The 24810-nt window shown below is 38.3% G+C and overlaps 3 protein-coding genes and 1 long non-coding RNA gene across 4 annotated transcripts in view; 1 reads left to right on the top strand and 3 right to left on the bottom strand.

The window, feature by feature from the left end:
- Nucleotides 1-611, bottom strand: part of aff1 (AF4/FMR2 family, member 1) — a 20060-nt gene extending 19449 nt beyond the window's left edge. Inside the window, 2 exon segments of the mRNA XM_079257141.1 lie at nt 434-456; nt 459-611. Of these exon segments, the coding sequence (XP_079113267.1) occupies nt 434-456; nt 459-491 (56 nt within the window). The 5' untranslated portion in view covers nt 492-611.
- A 2930-nt stretch (nt 612-3541) lies between these two features.
- LOC306767947 lies at nt 3542-6456 on the bottom strand. Its single transcript, XR_013771648.1, has 2 exons — nt 6061-6456; nt 3542-5557 (listed from the first exon to the last, which is right to left on the bottom strand). It is a non-coding gene; the product is annotated as an uncharacterized lncRNA (long non-coding RNA).
- Nucleotides 6457-8399: 1943 nt separating this feature from the next.
- On the bottom strand, nt 8400-10238 carry gsdf (gonadal somatic cell derived factor; the record flags this gene model as incomplete). Its single annotated transcript, XM_079257033.1, has 5 exons — nt 8400-8549; nt 9080-9210; nt 9346-9432; nt 9546-9700; nt 10117-10238. The coding sequence occupies 5 exons, from the start codon at nt 10236-10238 to the stop codon at nt 8400-8402; spliced, it is 645 nt and encodes a 214-aa protein (XP_079113159.1).
- Nucleotides 10239-16048: 5810 nt separating this feature from the next.
- Nucleotides 16049-24089, top strand: ppef2b (protein phosphatase with EF-hand domain 2b). Its single transcript, XM_079257140.1, has 18 exons — nt 16049-16122; nt 16445-16514; nt 16609-16626; nt 17010-17137; nt 18141-18195; nt 18335-18510; nt 18644-18758; nt 18885-18931; nt 19010-19176; nt 19881-19917; nt 20004-20153; nt 20248-20595; nt 21554-21739; nt 21854-21996; nt 22869-22975; nt 23054-23217; nt 23290-23377; nt 23722-24089. The coding sequence occupies exons 2-18, from the start codon at nt 16463-16465 to the stop codon at nt 23904-23906; spliced, it is 2166 nt and encodes a 721-aa protein (XP_079113266.1). The 5' UTR covers nt 16049-16122; nt 16445-16462; the 3' UTR covers nt 23907-24089.
- Nucleotides 24090-24810: the final 721 nt, after the last annotated feature.

Here is a 24810-nt window from a genome sequence, read left to right as displayed (position 1 = left end):
TTAAGCTTGCCAAACACGACGAATTAGGTTGGAAAAATTTTTAGTAGTTTTTTGTTGTTGTTTTTTAAACTATTATAACAAATCTCTCTTTCTGTCTTGTTTAAAAATGAAAAGCTTTACAATAAAGAGCCCGGCTCAGCTGACCAGCTGGTAAAAATCACACCAGTATGCCGTTTCCAGCTGATTCCAGCTCTTCCTCGAACTGCCCATTAACCTGAAACATCGCACGCCTTTACTTCATGGGGATATTAAACCACAGAAAATGGCCACGTAGTTTGCAAACGATACTTGCAACAAGTTTAAAACTAAATCACTGCTTCGAGACGTGTCCATAGCGCTGGCAAAATGTATCCAGTTAACTGACTTAAACTTAGTCCAACTGTGAGGCTGTGGAGCTAGCTGCTAGCAGCTAGCCGCGGATGGGTCTGCCTACCTCGGCTGAGATGCCATGGTGTGCTGCGTCTCTCGCGACAACCAAAGTTGGTTGTCATGCGTTTCGTACAGTCCTCGCCGAGGTGGTCTTCTCGTTTGGTCACATTTTTTACCAGTAAAGTTTGTTTAATTCTTTCTGATGATTGTCAGGCCGCCGTTGTTTAATAGTTGTCTACTCACTGAGCGTGTTTGGGTTCAGTCCAGTCAGACTGCCTACTGGATTGTTCTACCCTTCTTCGCCATCCGGGGACCAGCTCTGTTTTATACACCCTCATTTGTCGAAAAATGATTTCTAAAGCTTTTGTATTGCCTTTCTAAATGTAAACACAAACTAAATATGCTATGTGGGTCTATTTGGAGTTATATAAATTACTTTATTTACCTCTTTGTTAAAGTTTGTCCAACTTTGCACCATTACCCCCGCATGACTGACTTGGTACAGTCACCTGTGTTTATGTTTATGGTTGAAGTCGGAGCCTCGGTGAAGTTAAATGGAAACATTCATTCATTGTCGTAGCAGATCAGTATTTATAACCCTAGATAAAAACTTACTTAACGATTTCAAACGTTTCAGAAAAAATATCTTTGACCTTAAATATCATTAGCTTCAGTGATGAAAGCTAAAGTCTAAATGGCAATATCATTTAATCCTACCTGCTGCTCATTTTACTATTTGAATAAAGACATAAGTTTTTATTAATGCAGGTCAAGGAACTCCTTTGAAGTTTGTATTGATGATGACAAAGGATGCACTGCCATAGTAAGATGCACCACTCAGCTAAAGGCAGGGGGTGGGGTTAAAACAAACAAAAGACATTCAGCCTTTTCCATGAGGACAACACAAGGGAACTTGTGTCATGCTCCAAGTTTCAGTTCAGAAAATGTGAATCAGTGTGCACACATCCAGTGAGTTAAATTAGTATTTGAACACCCTGTGATTTAGAAATAATGGAGAGGTCTGATATTTTAATCTTAGGTTCATGTCCACTCAGAGATATAATCTTAAAAAAGATAATCTGGAAATCGTATTGTACTTTTAAAATAATTTATTTGTACATTACCACTGCAAATAAGTGAACACCTGAGAACAATGTTAATATTTGGTACAGTAGCCTTTGTTTGCAATTACAGAGGTCAAATGTTTTTTGTAGTTTTTCACCGGGTTTGCACACACTGCAGGAGGGATTTTGGCCCACTCTTCCACACAGATCTTCTCTAGATCAGTCAGGTTTCTGGGCTGTTGCTGGAAAACATGGAGTTTGAGCTCCCTCCAAAGATTTTCTATTGGGTTCAGGTCTGAAAACTGGCTAAGCCACTTCAGAACCTTGATATGCTTCTAATGGAGCCACTCCTTGGTTATCCTGGCTGTGTGCTTCGGGACATTGTCATGTTGAAAGACCCAGCCATGACTCATCTTCAATGCTCTGAGGGAAGGAGGTTGTTCCCCAAAATCTTGCAATACATGGCCCCAGTAAACCTCTCCTTAATACTGTGCAGTCATCCTGTCCCACGTGGAGAAAACACCCCCAAAGCATGATGCTACCACCCCCATGCTTCACAGTAGGGATGGTGTTCTTGGGATGTTACTCATTTTTCTTCCATCATCTGCCATGCATGATTTTAAACCGTCTTAGTGTATCACCAACAGTAACCTTGGAAACGTTGGTCCCAGCTCTTTTTAGGTCATTGACCAGTTCCTCCCATGTAGTTCTGGGCGGATTCCTTATCTTTCTTAGGATCATTGAGACCCCACGAGGTGAGCTCTTGCATGGAGCCCCAGTCCGAGGGAGATTGACAGTCATGTTTAGCTTCTTCCATTTTCTAATAATTGTTCCAATAGTAGATCTTTTTTTTCACCAAGCTGCTTGACAATTGCCCCATAGCCCTTTCCAGCCTTGTGGAGGTCTACAATTTTGTCTCTGGTGTCTTTAGACAGCTCTTTGGTCTTGGCCATGTTGGTAGTTGGAGTCTTACAGATTGTATGGGGTGGACAGGTGTCTTTATGCAGGTAATGATCTCAAACAGGTGCTTCTGATTTAGGATTATAAATGGATTGGAGGTGGACTTTTTAAAGGCGGACTAACAAGTGTTTTAGGGTCAGAATTCTAGCTGATAGACAGGTGTTCAAATACTTATTTGCGGCAGTAACATTCAAATAAATTATTTTTTAAAAAATCATACAATGTAATTTCCAGATTTTTTTTAGATTATGTCTCTTACAGTGGACATGCACCTATGATGAAAATTTCAGTCTCCTCCATGATTTCAAAGTGGGAGAAGTTCCAAAATCCCAGGGTGTTCAAATATTATTTGCCTTACTGTATATAAGCCTGATCCCAGGCCAAGAAAGGTCTAATAGTTTATATGAAAGTTCAACTAAACATGTTCTTTAGTCTAATTTTCATGAGACAAAAATGAATCTAATTGTATTTGATTTAGAATATAGGGCATTTTTTGTTAGCTTTTGATTTCATTATAATCACTAAATGTAACCCAAGAAAGAATGAGAAACCATAAAAAACTGCTTTTAAATCTAGGTATAAAACAAATGAGTGTTTAAACTTTTTCTTAACTTTGTAATAATCACAATCTTTATTTACACGGTCCATTAGGAGTGTTAGAAATATGTGAGCTTAATCTAAAATATTTTTACCTTCAGTTATTAATGACATTTATGGCCCCTTGAAAAGTGCATAAGAGTTTGTCTTAACTTAATTTAATGTTCCAGACCAGGTAACAAGATATTGTACATCCCTAGAATTATAAGATTTCTCATTTTTGTACACAGATATTTGAACTCATCTGCAGCATTAGCTGACATTACTTTTCCTTCCCAAACTCACACGAGAACTAAAACATCCCTCTCCCCTCAGAAAAAAAAACCTGTAATCACAAAGGAATTTATCATCATGACATCAACAACTGCCTTTGATAAATAATAATGATTTTAAAGACATTCTGCTAATTTAAAGTTTAACTCTATTCTTAAAAACTAATGCAGAGTATAAGGGGAAAGGGAGGCCTTCTTGAAAATGTCTGACAATGAACATATATTAAAAGAACATTTTCCAGGATTCAGACTCAGTCAAAGAAGCAAACACATCGTGGATACATTGTACAAAGAAGTTTTATCCATCCAGAGTTTTATTATCATTTTAATATCACACAATGGTTCACCAGCTGGAAACTCATTTTACATCACAGCAAACACAAACACAAACACGTTGAAACAACTCTATTCTATACAAGCCTGTCCTCTAGTGGTTGGCTGGTAAAACAACTGCTGTACCTATGACATCCAGTAGGTGGCAATCTATTGTTTCTTATGTTGCAGTATATAACATATTTTACTGCATTGGTGCATTGATTTTATTGATGTTGGAAACTTTGCAGTGCACAAATTGAACATAAAATCCAAAGACATAGTGAATTGGCATTCTGCATATACAGTTGTAAGTAGTCATATTTAGTGGTATATCTCCAGAAAGGATTTAAGGTTTTATAAGGTTTACTGGGTATTAGTTATATTTGACTAGTGCACATGATTTAAAAAGAAATGCCTTTTCTGTTCTTGCAGCAAACCATGATAAATCCTTCCTATAAAAGTAAAACTCTGAAGCAAATATTGTTTCTTTTTAACCATAACCACCTGGAGCCAGCAATATAGTACAATACTAACATGAAATTTTTCATTAAATAGAGAAACTTTTTAATTTTTTCTGTTGCCATTAAATGTTTTAGCATTGAACAGCAAATATCTAGCAAGATATCTATGTGGTTGGCAAAGTGTGATTTATACACCCATTCTGATCTATAGTAAAATATCAGTAATATCACAGAACCTGAAAACAAAACAAAAAAAGAGAGAGAATCTAATCACATCACATAAAGTCAATTTACAGTCAAATGACACATATATTTTTTACTATACTAAAATGTTGTATAAATCAGAAAAGGCTACTAGGAGATAATTAGGGTTTCAATAAAATGTAAAGTATCACATATTTAGTGTAACTTCTTGCTTTACAAACTTTATTTACAATGATTATTGCACATACTGCCTTTATAATTAGGTCATAGAGTTGTGCAAGAGTACAACGTTACTTCTATTCTGACACAGCTCATCACTATCCTCACATGGTTTGTTTGTAGTTCTTGGCTGTATATCTATATCTATATATCTGTGTGTATATATATATATATATATATATATATATATATATATATATATATATATATATATATATATATATATATATATATATATATATATATATATATCTGTGTATATATATATATATATATATATATATACATACATATATTGTTATATATATATTTTAACGCTAGGATTTGCACAATTGTTTTGACAGAAGAAGCCTGTTGTAACAGTTTTTGCTGCGCAAATTATGTTTAACCCTATAATTATTGCAGGACGAATCACAGCAGGATGTTTCCATGTCTGGTGGCAGTAATCCCAGAGCTATTTGCAAAAAAACAGTGATATAAATCATCACGGATTGCTATTGATTTGATTGAGCACTGAAATTAGCTCCACCTCAGTAATCTGTGGATAAAAGCTGCTGTTTGCACATAAATACAAGTACATGGATACAAGTAAAGCTGTGTATATGGTAAGATATAAGAATCCTAAATGTAATTTTTCTGTTATTGGTACTTGTTTTCTTGTTTACAGTAGTCAATTTACATGGCATTAGAGCAACTCAAGTAGAAAATCTGCATAATCTTAAACTCAGGCTTTATCCACCACCCTGTTGGTTGGACTGATTTGGATTTCTCTGCCAGAGAGTGACCAGAATGGGAGGACACTTGAGAACATTGCCAGCCATGTCACCTTCCTGTGTCACCAATTGCACGCAGAATGTGTCCGTGTTTGCTGTGTTGAAATGGGATGTAACTTCGTAACGAAGGCCACAGTTGTCTGCAATTGTGGATGGGCTGCTGTCAATGTCCAGGGTAGTGACAGTTGAGACTGTGGTGATGACGTCCACCTGCTTATGTCCCACTGCAGATACATCCACTGGCAATACCACATAGGCATGCAAAAAGCTCTCTCCGGTGATGCATTGGAGCGCTGTTGGCCAACAGAATTCCCCATGGTCTCCTGTGAAAATAAACCAACCAAGGACCGTTACATAGTTTTGAATGTGGGTAGATTTACAGCATCACCTTCTGTGTATACATATATATATATATATATATATATATATATATATATATATATATATATATATATATATATATATATATATATATATATATAAACACAATAGGAAGTTTGTTGCTGCAGTTATTACGTTTATCAATTACAAAAGAATAATTATGAAAATAATACTGAATATTGTTATTTGTAAACCAATATCCTTTTTTCTAGTATTTTGAGCTAAAGTTACACAATAAAATAGTCATTGTAACATTGAAATTTTGCTGTGTCAGCTTCAAGTATTACCATCTCCACAGAAAATAAAGCAGGTCTGTAGCAGTCAGGCAGTGATGGATTTACAGCAACCACTTTTAGCTTTGGTGTTGTTTTAAAGCTCAGATTAAGATTTGGTTTGGTGGGCAACTCTGGAAAAGTTCAAACATAGACACTTTGATATTTCTTACCTTCGCTGCAATCTCTAATCCGTATATTATGATTGTCCTGAAGCTGCATTTTTTTTCTGTATGTCATCAAACTGCAGTCCACTAAACACTCTGTAGGTTGCTTCATATTGCTGGGCTTCGGCTTCAGCAATGCTTCTCTCTCTGAGCAGTCAACTGTCCCTGCAGCCAAAAAAAGTTGGGACAGTAACCCGAAAGACATCCATACACTGAAATATGTGGGCATCCTGCTGGTCAAAATCAGCTATGGGACCAGATCGTCACAGATCTTGGAAAGTCATTAGTTCCAATATAGAATCTGATCAGAATTCATAGGCACCAAGTAAAAATATTGAAAGCCATGCAGAAGTGTCCAGCATATCGCTCAGCAGCACCTGGTTTTCTGAAGCAGAGTGCCAACATTTCTTCATCTCCTGTTTCCCTCCCTCCGGGCTTAACATCACGAGTTATTGCCTGTCTGGCAAGCAGGAAAGACCAGCATAAGGAACAATTTATCAAATCTATCTCTCCTACAGGAGCATGTTATGGTGATCTAAAAAATAATTTCTCAGAAATAACAACTGACAACAAGATTTTAATTGATTTCAACCATTTTATTAAATAGTGACTGCAATAAATCAGTAAATGACTTGCACAAATAGTTAAGAGTACAAAGCTGTGTAACAAGCAGTTCATCTGATATTGATTAAACTAGGAGCTACAAACACACAAAAAACCCAAATTAAAAAAAAAACACAAACAAACTGTGAGGTAACTTTCTAAAGTGAGAGTATATAACAAAAAAAAAACTTAAAACTGTCACATTTCAATAGTAATTATTTTATTAAAAATATACAAATATCAACTAATTGATGCAAATGTCTACAATAGCATAACTATATTTGATAATCAAAGCTAATTGTTTTATTAATACACAGAATTAAGAAAAAAAAAAAAGCTGAGACTAACATGAGTAACATCAAACAGAATCAAAATCTTTCAAATAAAGAAAAATTATGAAAAGAAAACTTAAAATAAAATATATCTGTTTGTGTCGAATTAGACTTTAAATCAAATCTTTACAAAATTGGTGTTTTATTTAGTGGTAAAATATGTCTCTTATCACAAAAACACAATTCAAATGTGCTGCATGCATCCAGGTAAAGGCAGCATTGTGCTTTTATTTTCAATCAGGTCTAAGCTGAAAAAAGGGCGTTGCCAATGGACGTCCATGCAGAGCTGTGTGTCATGTCCAAGAAAAAATATGACCAGTTTTAATGTATAGACTATTTATCTAGCTATAATCTGGAGCCAAACTGCTCTGAAATGCAATTGAGTCCAATTGTTAAGATTGCCACACTGAATGAGCTTACCAATAAAAGTAAGACAACACTGAATGTCATAGTCCTTGTGCTTATTTGTGAAGAATTAAATATATTAAATTGAAAATTAGAATTTCATATTATTTAGGCACAAATCTATGTCTTTGATGTTGTACAAATGAGAATGTCTACTTTCTCTGGGAGTACTGTAGCCTGTAGATTAAATTATGTTCTCATTTTTACACATGAAATAATATTCAAACCTTTATATCTTTTATCTTTATTTCCAAATTCTTTCATGTTCCTTATCCAGAGTCTCAAGTTGTTAATTTTAAACTTCGCAGGGGTTTTGCTCTTACTGACTAAATTTGGGATGTTTCTCACATTGAAATTGAGTAAATGAAGTGTTCAAGCATCAAAACAGCAAGTCTTTTAAATAGTTCACATCATCATTTGGCTGAACCCAGTTTGGCCTCTGAGATGAAACTGAAATCTTTCCCATAAGCGGACATGAAAGTTTCACACATCAGAGAAGAGACAACTGGCTAGTGAGAGCATTTGGCACAAGGCGGACTCACATTTTTGAAGGGAACACTCAGTAACAGTTACAAGCTATAAATAGTGAACTGTCCTCATAAGACTTATTTAAAGAGAGACCGAGAGCATTTATTACCTACGAGTTATTTCAACAAGTTGGTGCCAGAGAATTTGATTTACCTATAAATAATACAGCCTTTACTGAGCCAAGCTGGTTTGTTGGTTACTGTTGTTGTAGATCTGGACATCAAAAGGAGCGTATTTATGTTTCATGACTGGCAGGCTTAAGAAATCTGTTATTGGTACAAAGGTGCAGGAGGAATGCAAAACCAAGACTTGGCTTTGGTTCCCACGATCGGTGCTGCAGACATTGAGCATCAATGTAAGATAGAGAAACAATCAACAGTGCAAGTGTTTTTCTCAGAAGATAGGCCTGTGCATAATTATAGTTTGGCTATACCAGGTGTCTCTTGTCACACACTGAACTGCTGGACAAATCTCAGCCTACTCTTTGTTGGGCTGCTGGGCGTTGCCAGGTCCACAGCCGCAGCTGCGGGGCAGCTGCATGTTGGAAATTACAATGGAACTGGTCTCATCCATGTAGACGATAGGCATGGTTTCCTGTGAGATGGGGCGACAACATGGTGATTGGTCCTGAATAAATAAAAGACAAGGAGTCCGTTGATACTCATACGGCAGGAAAAAGATCAAAATCCAAAAGGAAAGTTGTATTTTAGACATTTATATCAATGGCAATAGAAAAAAACAGCAAAACGAAATCCTTGCTAGAGTATATTTTCATAACACACCCTGTTGCACAAGCATTCAGGTTGACTGACTTTGTGGAATGCCTCTGCCAGTGTGTGCAAAAGTATGTTTTTATTGGCAAAATGAAAAAGATATTGTTCTTATCTGTGAAATACATCAAGGCAAACAATGCTCAGGGGCCTTTGTAGCTCCAAGACACTGAAACTCTGGCACGGAAAAGGAGGGCAATATCGTAACATTTAACCCAATGTATTTCTCCAAAACCATAGTTGAAATAATTATTACTGAATCAGACATACACACATGGTGAAATGGTTCAACTTTTCATGTCAAATAGGTGTCTTTGCAAAAGCAGATTTGAGATGTAAATTACAAAAGAGCATATTCCACAGTTAAAATGTCTTCAAGAATCGTACCTGTAAGTTGGTATTCAGGTCACTGGAGGTTGATGATGGACATTGCACAATGTTATCCGCAGAATTGCACAATGCACACTGAACAACAGTCAGGCTCAAAGGATAAATCACCCAGTTATCCCAGCCCAGTTCTGGGAAAAAGAAAAATACACTGAGATTTATATTAGATTTACATACATATGTATATGTATATGTATATGTATATGTATATGTATATGTATATGTATATGTATGAGAAACACAAATAATGACACATTGTTACATACCTTTCATGGAGATCTCTGAAGCCACAGAGCAGCACCTCAAGCTTGTACTGTTTCCATTGTCAGGTGACACAGAGTAGCCAGAGGCAGCTGGAGCGAGAGGGACATTGTAAACTTTGTGTGCAGTTAGCTGTCACTAATAACTTCTCACTGGATGAGTGCTAGATCTGCTGATGTATCCACATAGTTTTCATTCCACTTACTTTTGGAAGCTTGGGCGCTTTGGGAAATGCTAAAGGTTCTCTGCCACTGCTCTTGGATACTTTCCAGGAAACCAGCAGGAAGCTGTGGCTCAGTCTGCATGTTGAGAGCACCAAGGAGACTCTTCCTGATGGACTGCAATGACCCATCAAAGCACCTGAAGACCACATATAATATCATATTGAAGTGATGTTTGAATAAAAAAAACACGATTTAAAAACATCAGACCTGGAAATAATGGATTTACACACATAACAAATATTTAGTTGAGAAGTCAGGGACGTCTCATGAGAGGGAGAGATTTGTTCCACTGTTCTCACTTTGACATAACAGAATGCTACATCTCTGCACATTGTTCCTAGAAAACTCCATGGCTTCACTACACAAGCTTTAGTACAGATCTCATTCTGTCATACTTAAACAACTCTGCTTTTTGTTGTATATGAACAATATTCAAAAGGATGTTTGAAAACACGCTTTGTGCTCTACCAACAAAATATTATACAGTCGCATGGAGGTGTAACAATCAAGGTTTGTTTTTTTTTTTTTTACATGAAACATGTGGCAACTGACCTGTGACGAGGACCAGCAGCATGAGCAGAGGCCACAGGCTCTTCTCTGGATGGATGCAAGACAAATGCAACCACCATTGAAGAGCCAAGAAGCATCATCATGGCAAGGAGCGTGAAGGACATGGTGGATGAGTGGTGTTGTCAGTCTACAGAGGAAATAAGCTTGAATCAGTCGGGCAGCAAACAAAGGCAGCAGTTGGTCCTGTACTTCTCGGAGGAGGAGACACGAGAGGCGAGACGAGGATGCTGCAAGTAGGTGCTGTTAGCTTGGGCCTGGGAACCTGAGTTTTTATCTTCTTGTACCACAACGTGGCCTTGAGATACTTAACATTGCTGTCTTGTCCCCTGTCCTGTGTGAAAAAACACAAGGAGGGTGGTCCAGCAGAGTCAGACAGAGAGCCGAAGACTCAAGGCAAACACTGAGGAGTGATAGATGTGAGGAAGACTAAATCAAAGTGCAGTCATAAATGTTAAAATATTTATGTATAAACACAACAGGACAGATTCCTAAATGTTCAGTTTCTAAAAAATGAAAAAAAAACTTCAATTTTTGGAATTATTGACAATGTTCATTTTATCACTGAGATCTCTAAAATGGATATTCACTGAAGTGGTTTGAGATGTTTGTCCGTTGCATCACAGAAGCACCTCTAAGAGTTGTGCAGAGCAGCATCACAATAACTGCAAAATTAAACTGATTGCCAAAGATGTCATAAATGGAGATTGTTTAGCAAACTGTCCTTCACTGTGAAACACAACCAAGACGTCAAAAACCCATAAATTCAGACAGAATAGAATAAAGAGAAAGGGGAAAAAGCAATTCATCAAAAACATGAAGAATATGATAACAAATTAGTGTTAGCTTCAAAATGAATCAGAAAAACCCCCAATTCTCCCATCTTTTTTTAATTTCAGCCTTAATATTGAAGCAAATCAAAATAAACCTTGTTTTAATAGTGAATTTGTTTTTATTTGTTGCCTTATTTTTGAGGCATTGTTGTTTTGTAAACTGGTTTTGTAAAGTGTTAAGTTTACATTTTATTTATTGTATTTAGTGACATGCCACTACACAAGAACAGGAATGTGCAAGTTTAGCTGTAATTATTCATCTCTACTACGCACCAGCCTATAAAAGATTGTAAATTATATTTTAAATGAGACAAACAAGAGACATGCAGAGGGCGTATTGCGCAGGTCTTATTGTTACATCAACAAGCTACGGAGCACAAGCTGTCCATTCATTTCTGTATTTCAGTAAAAATCAACTTTGATTATTTCGACAATATTTGGCTTGGCATAAAAGACAAAAATTCCTTCTGCATACAAGAACAATATGACTCCCCTCTTTGGTTTTTCAAGGACAGGATCTTGGGAGAAGAAATGTAACAAAAAGCAGAAGATTGGTGCAGGTTATGTTACTATCTGAAAACTCAGGATTACCAAAAACAAGCAAACAAACAAAACAGAAAAAAGGTTGGCAGACTTCAGAGTTGTGTGAGCCAACAGGAGTTTGAGGTTTGCATGGAATGCTAGCTTCGTGTTGTTCCGTCCTCAGGCCTGAATTGACTCCCAGCAAAACTTTCTCATGAGGCTCAAAATGGGAACGATTTCTTTTTTCTAAATTAGGTATCAAACCATAATTCAACCACAATTTCAGAGGAATGCTTGGTACAAGCTGATACAGGCCTTGCAGTGCTGCTTTTCTGCAATTAAATTCACAAGGCAAATTCAAGGTGAAGACTGTGATTATGACTCCACTTCCTAAATCTTAGATACAAATCTATATCTAAGATACACACATTACAGGACTATACATATAAAACCTATTTGTAGTGCACACTAACACGTAGCACTTTATTCTGTTTTAATATTCCTGCCTTGGCTAACAGATGTGGTAAACACCTAAATACATTCACTTTAGGATTATAAAATCAGATTCTCCCCAGCTTTGTGGCAAGATATCTAATGTTACATTTAAGTATGTTCCTTTCTTGCATTTTTTTTTTATAGATCGCGACCGGTGACACATTGCTACTTACCTAAAGCACCAAAAACTTTACCTATTGCTCATTCATAACTTTCATAAGAATCTTTTGTTTTAAAGCTATCATTAGAAAAATATGTGAGAGACTTTTAGAAGATGATCCACAAGTCTCAACAATGCAGTGAGGATCTCAGTCCCAAGTCTCCTTTGCTTTCATCAGAGGCAGGTCTCAGCCTCTCTCCTCTGGCAAGCAGCTTTCATAATGTAACATGTGTAAGCAAGGGTGTAGGTTTGATTTTGACATGGGTAGGGGCATAATCCCTCAGAGATTCCTGGAGAATAAGTGTTTTTCTTTTGCACTTTGTTGAATGATAAATTATTATTTGCAGTTTCATGTCATTTAGAGTGGATAGAAAATCTAAACAAAGAAAACTTTAGAAATAGAAACATTTATGTTAAAGCTAACATGTGACCATCCATCCATCCTCCTCCCAACACCTGCAGGATGGTGGCCCTCAAGGACAGGAGTTACCCAGCCCTGCTCTGGGCCCTGTCACCGAGCAGCTTCTTTATCACCTTGGCAATCTCAGCCAGATAGGACAGTCCACCTCTGTGTCTCCAGACTCTTATTTCCTCACTGAAAGGCATGTTGTTAGGATTTAGGAGGTCTTCAGAGTATTCTTTCAATCGATACCTAACATCCAGAGTAAAGGTCAGCATTGTCCCATTCCTATTGAACATAGTGCTGACAGTATACTGCTTTCTTTCCTGAGCTGCCAAATGGGGGACCAGCGCGTTGTGGTGTATTGGAATAAACCACAGTTGGGGCATGCTCCCCCCAACCCAACACAAAAGGAGGTTACCCTCTTGTCTGCTGAGGTAAACTGTGCAGATAGTGAGTCGGGGGCATTGAGTATTCACACAACGGCTTGGCAAGTCTCAATTAGAAGAAGGTCCAACCCCATGAAAGGAGACTGTCTCTAGAGCCCAAGATGTGCTTCAAGGTGAGTCCAACTATATCTTTCTGTAACCTCTCAAACTTTCAACCACTTCAGGATCCTTCCCCACCAGAGAGGTGACATTCCACACTATTAGCCAGTTTCTGTAGCTAAGAATCAGACTGGCAAGGTGCCTGCCTTCCAACACCACCAGACCATACATTTCCTTTCCATAATTTTTAAGCCCATGTAGAGGTGGGACCCTTGCTTCTTCAGGCTTCGCCCAACTGAGCCCCAGGTGCTAAGGCTTGGCCACCAGATGCTTTTTGGCAAGCTAACCTGTCAGGCCTCCACCATTTTGACATATTGCAATTGCACAGAATTGGTTATTCAAGTTTAAATATTATGGGGCATGTTTTAACATGGATCTTAACTAAACCATATTGTTTTCTAAGTCTTTACAATTATGTGAAGGGCATGTAAATATTTCAGTATGCCATATTATGACTAGATGTCAGGTATGTTTCAGTTGTATGTAACCCTAGTCAAAACTCGGTAGTAGAGCCCAGCTGTACTGACCCTGCCTTTCCTCCTGCCTTAGCATCATCTCCTCTCTCTGACCTACCTGGCAGCTTTGATTCTGTCATCAATTAAGTTTTTTGTTTTGTGACTATTATCATCGATATTAATGATGCAACAATATTTCAGAAACTAATTTGTATCTGGCCCTGCAATGGAGTGGCAAGCTGTCCATGGTGTACCTCACCTCTCGCCTGACGGCTGCTAGGATAGGCTCCAGCTCCCCCGCAACCCTCGATCGGATTAAGTGGTTTAGAGAATGAATAAATGAATTTTTATGTGACTTAAACTTTATCATTTAGTCACACTAAAATAACTCCTGTATGCCTGTCATTTCTTTGTGACACATCCAAAAAAGCAACAAACGAGGTGACCAGTCAGTATATTACCATCATCTTCAAACTATACAATGAAATATATAGTTTTCTTTTTACAGCTATTCAAAAGATTGCTCCAAATACCCTTCTCTGGAGACCAAAAGTCTGTTAACTTAGGGCTCATTAGGAGAAAAATGGGAATGGAGAGAAGAAAAAATAGAAACAAGCCATTTTTTTCTTTAGATTTTTTTTTTGGATTGATAATTATCAAATTAAAACAAAGAGACGATTCCCCAGTGACCCTTGATTGGAGAATGCTGTTAAGAAAATGAATAAATAAAATGAAAAATGAATTTTAAAAAAATGTTGAAAATGAACGAACGAACTAATGAATGAGGCAATTCCAATTCTTTACTGGATTTTAGACCAAGTCATGAAAAAAGCTCCTCCCAAACATAGTGCATTAGACAAAACAGTAAAACAGATTTTCCAATTTTAAAGTTTATTTCTATCATGTTCTTTCATTTACAAAGTTTACATTGTCACATTACATGCCTGAAAAGCAGTAGGCAGAAGTACAAACTTTAATAGCCCAGCCACATCTCTACAATACATTGTAACACACCAACTCTATCACACAACTCTAATTTACTTTACAATAAAAAAAAAATTGCACACACCCCTCCCTCCTTCCTTCCCTCTTCCCAAGAAAATATAATTAAATTGCAGTTTGAATAAGAATAAGTTTCTGAAAGCCAGATTCCCTGCTTTCTAAATCTTTTGTTTTGACGAGCCAAACTTCTCCTTTTCTGCTGTTTCTTCTGTTGCAATACCCATTTCTTTCTTTCTAATTGAGATAAGTTTAAATAATTCTTCATGTTCATTAAATACCATACAAACTACCATGTACTGATTTTATGCTAACATCCTTTCCTCTCCTATAAAACTTAACCTGATTATTACTTTAACTACTGCGTACCTATTCTTTACCCAAACTTATTTTCATTTTCTAACATTTTTTTAAAAAACATTTTTATTGAATGGGAGACTGAAGTGACTGTCTTCATTCATTGAGGAGCCCACAACACAAGTAAAACCCATCCACATACAGATAGTATATCTGTATGTGGGTGTAGACAGGTGCACATAGTGCAACTTTGGGCCATTTGAGTCCTTGAGTACCAGACATCTCCCACCACTTTCTTGTTGAAGCAGTGAGGGGAGTCACACCACTTCCAGCTGCTGCTGGCTGGGATCACAGAGAGTCTTTATACACAAATGAATGATAAACATCAGTGCAGATATCCTAGAGTACATTCCTGAAATGTATTTCAACACATGTGTGATGAAGGGAGTTTAATAAGCTGCTGATGGCTACTTTTTTTTTTATCAGTTCATAACTGTCAAAAATGTAGCTGTATGTTTGTGAAACTTAACATGGAAACAAGTAAGAATTCAACCGTGGGAAATTTTTCAATGCATTTCAAATAGCTTGACAGCATTTTGAGGAAATTTGATCATCAATATATGAATATTGGTTTAATTCCAAATGAGCAAATAAAATCTAAATTTCTCAGTTTCCACATTCAGTTTCTCCCTGCTGCTAAATTGTGATGAATTCCACCACTTTTGCTACTCAGCACATTATAATATCGCAAATATCTTTATTAATTGAGAATATGAGTCCACACAGGCCATTGGTTTATTTATTGTGTTGGCCCAACTGCTAGTAGTTTTTATATGAGTCACAATGATCACATACAGTCTTGAGCTGAGACCATTGAACACAACCTGCTTTCCAAAACACTCGCTGCCCTTTAATTGAGCCTTCATCTGTTTATTCAGCGTAGATGCCAGCTGTAGTAAGATTTAATCCTAATCCAATTGCATCTTGTTTTGAGTAAGTGATCACAGGAGCCTGTCAGAGATACTCGGCTCTGATGTGCACAAGCCTTTGGCAAGCGCTTCTGATGCAGCATGTAGCTGCATAGACTAACATGACTGCAGACACCAACCCTGCTTCCGTGTGGAGGAAATGACCAAGAGATAATGCATGCTTTATTTTTTTCTGCCTTCTCTTCATCTTGCTGCAACAATGAGTTTGGGGAGGTATGACAAGAAATGAAAAGGCATCTTCGAAAAAACACTAGAAGTGAAGCGAGGGGATGACAGACAGGTGACAAAGGGAGGTGAGTTTTCTTTGTGACAGTTTGCACATGTATTAGATAAAAATGAAATCCCGAATTTTTGTTTCTACTGTACATATAGCTTTCTAAATACGCTCTAAAATTCCTGTAAGAATAAGGAATAATACTTCTTTTTCAAGATCTGTTGGAATTGATTTATTTCCTGACACTGTTCATGGCCTACTCTGAAAACGTTATTCATCAGGTGTGTAGTGAGATGGTAGACAGAAAAGCTACTTTGTTATTATGGCATTTTTCTCAAAATAGTTGCAAAACACAAGGTTGCCTCTGTCAGATGCAGTCATGAATGTATCGTCTCTGACAGGGAAAACAGCTAAGGGTCATGGGATGTGGCATGGGAAAATCAAGGTTTCAGCAGAAGAAATGCGACAGAGGTTAAATAATTTTTTAATATAAATTATTCTACATGTTTGTTTTTTTTTATTGCAATAAAACAACATCTCTCTCTCTCTCTCTTTTCATCTTCAGTGAGCATCTCAGTCCCAGGTAATTCTGTTTCATCCCACTGCAGCTTGTTCAAATTTGTGTTTAGATCTGTGACAAATATCTTTTCTAACTTTTGACATGTGGACATGAATTTCATGCACCCTTTGAAGCTGCCACAGGTGAGTCTTAGAGTTTGTATCTGACTAATTTAATGGTCTTGGTTCTTAAAACACACGTTGTTATGATCGAAGAGACTTTCTTTATTAGTTGCAGGTCAAGGTGTTTATAACCCCACAGAATGTTACTAAAGATGCCTCTTGGTGAAACACAATCACAAAAAATAAATAAATAAATAAATAATATGATGATAATAAAATAAATGAAGCTGTTCATATGTTTTTCACTTTGAACCTAGTAATTGATATTGAGCATCCAATCCTCAGCAATAAGGGCGGCTCTGTTGATCCAGCGCTGGTACCGGCAGTATGTTGCTCGGCTAGAGATGAGACGCAGGTGCACGTGGAACATCTTTCAGTCTATTGAATATGCAGGTGAACAAGATCAAATAAAGGTGAGTTGAAAAAGTTGAGAAAAATTTAACATGCATTTTTTTTTTTTTAAATTTTTTGTTTGTTGCTTTGCTAAAATTAAATTATAGTCCATCTCTAACAACCACTGAATGAAAGGGAGCTAGATCTAGTGTAATTATCATAATTCCCTTACTTTTTACTGCTGCATTTTAAGGTGATATTCATTTTTCAAAATTTAATGTATCGGTAAACATGGCGAGATCACATGAATTTGGAGACATTCATGGTCTCAAGGAGATGAAACTGTCAAAAAATGATTTCATTGATGTAGGGAACCAAGATTCCTGCGTCATAAAAGCATAACTTTTACAATAATATGTTTTACTTAGATTCAATCATTTTATCCTCCATGTTCGGGCATTATTGCTATTTGAAACAAGATGTAGATTTGAATAAAAATCTCTTGTACTGAGAGTGCCACAGTGCTCCTGGGTCTTCCTATTGATTTCAAATCATTTGTATAACTTCACAGTGCCAGAGTGAAAACAACCTTCAGAGCCAAAAACAAGCTGAGACTTGAATAGACGCCATGGTTACAAGCTTTGATGAGCATACAACAGATTTTTTATAATATCTGAGCTAATACCGGTACTGATGCAATAATTAAACTCCAGCATCAAGTCTTTCCTCTCGTTGATTTGATCTGTAACTCGCCCGCCTCTTACACTGAATGCTACATGGAAAATGCAGACATAAATGATCAAGCTACAGACTCACCAGAAAAAAATCTCCCAAGTAAAGGTACATTTATATAGATTTTTTTTTTTTTGATAATATTAAATATGCATATATTTTATTCTAAAGCCATGATTGGCTAAATTATGACAGAGTCTATAATGTAGTTAAAACTTGATTAAAAGACTGGATCATCTCTATACAGCTGAAAACTGATGACAATCCCATCAGCACCAGAATCACGTCTATAAACTCTTTGCATTAATCTTTGTCATTGCATAGTAAATATTATTCTTTTTATTTCTGCAGCTTTACAATTTCTTTGGCTTCTTGATGGACCACTTCACCCCAGCCAGCAGTGAAAGTGAGACAATAACTCTCGAACACAATCTGTTTAAGTCACTGGTTTTCATTAGATCGCAGTCGCTAAGCTGCTCTGTGCTCAGACCGCTCCCTGCTGAAAGACATAAAGAGGCTTTACTCCCTCTTCTGTTTTAATAAAGGAAACCTCATATCTCACATCTTCCGGGAGAATGAGATCTGCCAGGAAACAGAGTGGGAAAGATACTTTTGCTACAAGGGCATTGAAGTACCGGACAGCTACACCGGCCCTCATCTAACCTTCCCCATGACATTCTGTGGGGTGTCAAAGCTGGTGGAGGCTTTTAAGCACAAACATGTAGGTACACTGGCACATGATGGACACAAATGATGATAATGAAAAAAATAATCCAAGCAGATATTGCATAATGTGTGTATCACTTGGTGTCTTCTTCAGCACATAGTTTATTCACATGTTTTTCCCCCAGTAGCAGCTCCACACTCGATATGTTCTGCAAATTCTTGGAGAGACTTGGAAACTTCTACGAATTCTTCCTAACATCAATCATGTATCTGTCTGCCAAACCAAAGAGATTACTATATGTGGTATGCTGAGACAGACTTTTCCAAGATTTTGCTCGGCCTTCTATTGAGTATTTTAGTACCTTTGAAACATTCAGAAAGCCTTCACTTGTCAAATGCTGCAGTAACTATGATTTATGCTGCTCACAGGAGACCTCCATGGACAGCTTGAAGATCTTTTGTTGATATTCTATAAGGTATAAAAACAGAAAAGCCATTTAATATGTATATGATTATGCCCATTTTATTTAATACCCTAAATTTAAACTGTGCAGAATGGTTTACCATCGTCTGAGAAACCGTACATCTTCAATGGGGACTTTGTGGATCGTGGTAAGAACTCTTTAGAGATTCTGCTGATCCTGTTTGGATTCCTCCTCGTTTACCCCAACGATGTGCATCTGAACAGAGGGAACCACGAGGACCACATTGTTAATCTGAGGTAAGGTAATCTACAGATTGTTTATGTCAAAAATCAATTCAGCAGGTTGTTTCATAAAAATCCACTTTGGGCGAAACATGTATCTGCTACATGAATAAGTTCTGGGATGCTTGCACAGAAATGAACCTATGTAAAGTTTACATAGGTTCAAAGTTTATAAAAAAAAAAAGTCTTCATATTTCCTTGTCATTTTCCAGAGAGCCCATGTAGGGAAGCTGAGTCCTTCTTGGGCGTCTGCTGATAGCAAAACAGCCACTCTTCTTTCACTCAGAGGGTGTAGGGATCATTGTTTCTAAAAGGAATAAATCAGATGGGATAACAGTTGTCCACTTTGACTCAGGACACACAAGAGATAACATTGGTGTTTTGGAACTTGCATGGTAGAATATTAAGTAACATTTGCAGATACATCAGCATGCTGCGTTCACTGAAAATGGTTTTCAGATGTCTTTATAAGCCTGGGCAGTGATTTCCACGAGAGAATCATGTCTGTTTTAATGTAGTGTTGCCTAAAGACACAAAGATCAAGGCCATTTGTTATTTTTTTTCTTTTCAGAAATTTATTTTAACTAATTAGCTAAAAAAAAAAAAGTATTTCTTTATGCACAAAAAGCTTTTTCTTTTATATTTTAAATGAACTTTTTGAATAAGCTATCCACCAATCAGCTGGTTTACTGACCAAGCTTATTGCTGCGTTTTTCCAGGTATGGCTTCACTAAAGAAGTCTTGGGGAAATACAGGGTAAGTCTGTCAATTCAATACAAGCATTTAGAGCAACAGTATCAGCATCCTTCTTTATAATAATTCCTCTTTACATGGGCCAAAAGGTGCATGGCAAGAAAATCCTAAAGCTTCTCCAAAAGATCTTCAGCTGGCTGCCTGTGGCCACAGTGATCAATCGCAAAGTGCTGGTTGTGCATGGAGGGATATCGGACACAACAGACCTCAATATAGTTGCCAGACTGGACAGGCACAGAGTAAGAGAAGCCCCCAGCTTTGGTTTAATGACTGTATGTTGCATGTAGTCCATACTAAAAACTAAAACTGTTGTGTGTGTTTTCATGTATGCAGTATGTATCAGTCTTACGGCCACCAAAGAAGGCCCATCAAGCACTTGATGGGAACAAGAAAAACTGCAGAAATGGAGATGGTGGTAAACTCGCAGAAGGCCGGCAACGAAGAGTGTGCTCTTTGACCGATCATAGCTCTACCTCAGTTCAGAGGAACAACCTCCCACGTCGCTCGCTTCATAATCTGTCCATCAGCAATCAGTCGAACTACTCAGTGGAGGACGAGCTGAAGAGGAGGCGCAGGCTGGCTGGGTTTGACCAGTCCTACAGAGAAGTAAAGACATCAGACTCTGACTCGGACCCAGAGTTTGGAGAAGTGACAGAAACAGATGGACGTGAATGGAAACAAGTAAGGGATCCAGAAATCTCAACTTCTGCTCTCTTTGATCATTACTTTTTCTTCTTCAACAAAAATGGAGGAAGGTTTTCAGCAAAAGTTTTGCTACTTTACACAGTTAGTTCTTGGTAACATTCATATAGGCAAGTAACTCTTGACAGCCAGCAAAGAGTGTCAGTTCATGTTTGCACCAATTTTTCCTGCAGAATGCTTCTACTTTGAAATGATTCCTGGCTTGCCTTTCATGCCTGGTTGGTCGGGAGGCTTTCTAAAATTTCCAAGTTGATTTTTATGTTGTGGGACCGTAACTCTACCAAAGATCAGAGACCAGTTGCCAAAAAACACCTTTACACCCCTCGGTGTGATGATTGTTTCCAAAATTTGATTAAATTTATCGTAATCATCTTTGTTTAGTTTCAAATTTGAATCAAGATCAATTTACAACCCTGCTGAATAGTTTGCATGTATTCTGTTTGATATTCTTTCTTTTTAATCAAATTGCAGTTTTATCTCAACTTCCGCCCACAACACTTTCTCTCTTTAGATTTGGCTTATTTAGAGTTTTTCCCCATCTACCGATGGTGAATTTCGAGTTGAGGATGCAGGAAGATGGATGTGTGTTCCAGTGGACGTCAGATATGTGCAGGAGTTGCTGCTCTCTTCAGTTTAATAATCAGCTTCTCTTGTAGCTTTGTTTTTCCTGCCAGCACTTGTTTCAGAAGATTTCCTCACTCTTTAATCAGCTGTGCTTTTCTAATGACCGATTTGTTGAAGTTATCTGGAGGGTCAAACTTTGTGATATTTCTTTCCCTTTGTTCCTCCTGGGAATCTTACAAGAAACAACCCTAATTTTCTTTATATTATTTAATAAACCTAAATGTATGAAGACCATGTAGTCTTGTTGTTAAAAAAAAACAACTTTGATTTTGGTGCCAAAACTTTTGCATCAATGTCTGGTACATCCATTAAGATTGTGGACTTGTTATGGAGCGATCCCATGCTCCAAAATGGCTGCAGTCCCAATGAAGTGCGAGGAGGAGGCTGCTACTGGGGACCGGACGTCACCGAAGAGGTGCTGGGAAGACACAACCTCCAGCTCCTCATCCGCTCCCATGAGTGCAAACAGGATGGCTATGAGTTTGGCCATAATCGCAGGGTAGGTACATATATGCAGACATACTGAAAAGGTTCTGGAGGGAAAGAAGAGTTGAGGGTTCCACAAAGTTTAGATATTTCCTTGTGTTTAACATCTTTCTCCTGTTACGTGCAGGTGCTGACGATATTCTCCGCCTCTAACTACTACGAGGTGGGTAGCAATAGAGGAGCCTATATCAGAATGGGCTCTGATCTGGTCCCGCATGTCATTCAGTACCAGGCCAGCAAGACATGCAGAGAGCTCACTCTGAGACAAAGGTACACACTCTGAAAGTACACAGACAATGATCAAACTGAAGTCCAACCAGTCGTTTTAAAGTTTGAAGAGAGAAACAGATCAGTACCAAAACATGTTACAATTCTCAAAGGAGCTTTCATACTGCAAGAATCTTTCTAAATTTTTAATAAATGTGTGAAGAACTTACCTATATTTTGCATCTGCACCACAAGAACTGAAGCCAGTCGTAGTTGCTTTTTTCCTTTTGCCTTTGGCTTCCCAGCTAAGAGAAGAAACTGGGAAGCTACATATGATACATCTGTAGGGCAGTTGACTAAAATGTCCTAAAGTTACTTAAGTGTTAGGTCCAGACATGAGTGTGTGAGGGGATGCACGATGGCCTCAAAGCAGGAAGGTTGCTGGTTCAAGCCTCAGCTGGGGGGGAGGAGTTTGAACAGTGGCCTTTCTGAGTGGAGTTTGCATGTTCTGCCCATGTATTCATGGCTTCTCTCCAAGTACTCCGGCTTCCTCCCACTGTCCAGTGACATGCATGTTAGGTTAACTGGTTACTCTAAATTCTCCCTAACAATAAATGTGAGTGTGAGTGGTTGTCTCTCCATGCTGACCCTGTGTTGGACTGGCGACCTGTCCAGGGAGTACCCTGCCTCTCGCCCAATGATTGCTGGCTGCTAAATAACCGCTACATCACCTCTGTGTTACTGTATTGTGGATGCAACCCACAACTAAAGGCATGTTATACTTCAGGAGACTTTCCAGTCCCCACAACCCCCAGAGATTCCCCAGACTGTTTTGGTTCAAATGCGTCTGTATGTGCTGACATCCTTTAACATGTTGCTTTACGAATTCAAGATTTATCCAGAAGAAAGGTGATGTTCTGTTGTTATTTGTTAAGCGTCGGGTGGACAGAGAGGTCAGCTCTCAGAGCTCTGAGGGAGCAACTGTTTGTGCACAAGTCAGATCTCATCAGTGCCTTCCAGGAGTATGATCCCAACAACACAGGTACACGTCCTGCCACATCAACACATAATGCTGAAGATGAGAAGTCAGTAACTCTTTAATATTCTGACTCCTTCTCAGGGATGATTTCTCTGAGGCACTGGGCCAGTGCCACGGAGAGTGTACTAAAGCTGGGTCTGCCCTGGAGGGTCCTGCGCTCTCAGCTTGTCAGCAAGACCCAGCATGGCATGGTGAACTATCAGCAGTGGATCAGGGAGCTGTCAATCACTGAGCCCAAACTAGAGGTGATTTCTTCCTTCGCAGCTTACTTTCTGGTTGCTCAGTATTAAAAATATCTCACCGCTATCTCCTGGTAGGTGTCCGATACGAGTATTCTGGAGACTATGTACAAAAATCACTCCAACCTGGAAACCATCTTCCGCATTATAGACACAGATCATTCAGGTCAGTAACCACTGATGGATTCTCCAACACAGGGGTGTCCAGAGTCAGTCCTCGAGAGCTGCTATCCTGCAGTTTTTGTTTTTTTTAACACCTGACTTGCAGTAAGTGGATCCAACAGCTTCTGATGTTTTGCACAATGACTCATTATTAAAGTCAGGTGTGCTGGAAAATCTGCAGGATGGCGGTCCTCGAGGGCCGGAGCTGGAGCCCCCCCCCCTGCTTTAACGCATCATCTGATCAGCAGAAACTGTCAAACAGCCACCAGCCAACTATGTCTCAATGCTCTGGTACTTCTCTAGCTGGTAACACACAGTTCAGTTAGAAACTATGGCTTCTTCTTGCAGGATTGATTTCTTTCGAGGAGTTTCATCAGACGTGGAAACTCCTGAGCTCTCATCTTAAGATGGAAATCAGCGACAAGGCTATCGCAGACTTGGCTCAGAGCATCGACTTCAACAAGGACGGCAGCATCGATATCAACGAGTTTATGGAGGCCTTCCGACTGGTGGACCTCTCCACACACACCTGAGAGCCTAGGAGAGCAGCTGTAGCTGCAGCAGTTTAGAAGACCTGCTGCATGGAGACCACCAAGCACAGTCTTGGGTTGTCTGAATGGTTAGAAATACTTGATACCACATGGGTAGTGTTAAATCACTTCCACCGACGTAACAGTCTTTTTCTACCTCCTAGAAGCTTTTTCTTGGTCCATTTTCTACCGTCTATATTTTTTGTATACTTAAGTTTGTAACTTCATGATCATGTTTAGCTGGTGAATAAACACAAATCTTTTGCCTCAATGTAGTCTTAATAATAGCTTCAAGTGTTTAAGGGAATTCTATGACGTTTAACAGTTTAGCAGTACACGCAGAAAGACTTGAGGACTTCCATATCAAATGCATCGTTTCATCCCCCCCCCCCTCCCGTCACATTTTTCAGTGCAGTAAAACAAGTCGTCTTAACACTTCGCCACAGATTTAAGCCACTTTTTTCTCATTTTTAAAAAAACAAAGATGAGAAGGTTATGAGGGGAGGCAGAATGCGTCAGTATTCAGGGCCAGTTTTTCTCCAACAAATACCAAAGTATTAGTTATTAATCTCAAATAGACTCTTTACTTTGTTGAGGATATAAATTTTTATACTAACAAATAACTAATTGACCAGGTTGCCAACTTACTGGGCAGAATGCTTGTTTACCAGCTGGGGGATATTGTATAATTCAGACCCATGATATATGGGTGACCCTACTGCATGAGGGGATATAATCTATCTGAAAGCTGCCTAGTCAGTTCAACTGCCAATCAGTCTTTTCATCCTTGTAGGGATGTGAATCCAGGACATAAATCCTATCAACTCAAGCCCTGCTTTGATGAGATGCAGGAAAGTGCAAGTCTGAGGAGGTAAACAATGAATGTTACGTGCCCCATATTAGTAGC

The sequence above is a fragment of the Telmatherina bonti genome (genome assembly GCF_933228915.1).
Source record: "Telmatherina bonti genome assembly, chromosome: 17".
NCBI classification, from domain to species: Eukaryota; Metazoa; Chordata; class Actinopteri; order Atheriniformes; family Telmatherinidae; genus Telmatherina; species Telmatherina bonti.
This window is presented reverse-complemented; position numbering and strand designations above follow the sequence as displayed.

Excerpts from the sequence above, each read along its gene's own strand:
- ppef2b (XM_079257140.1), top strand. The coding sequence starts at position 16,463 with ATGGGATGTGGCATGGGAAAATCAAGGTTTCAGCAGAAGAAATGCGAC. Across the intron at positions 18,511-18,643 it reads AGGCTTTTAAGCACAAACAT|CAGCTCCACACTCGATATGT; the intron begins GTAGGTACACTG and ends TTCCCCCAGTAG. Across the intron at positions 20,596-21,553 it reads ATGGACGTGAATGGAAACAA|ATTGTGGACTTGTTATGGAG; the intron begins GTAAGGGATCCA and ends ACATCCATTAAG.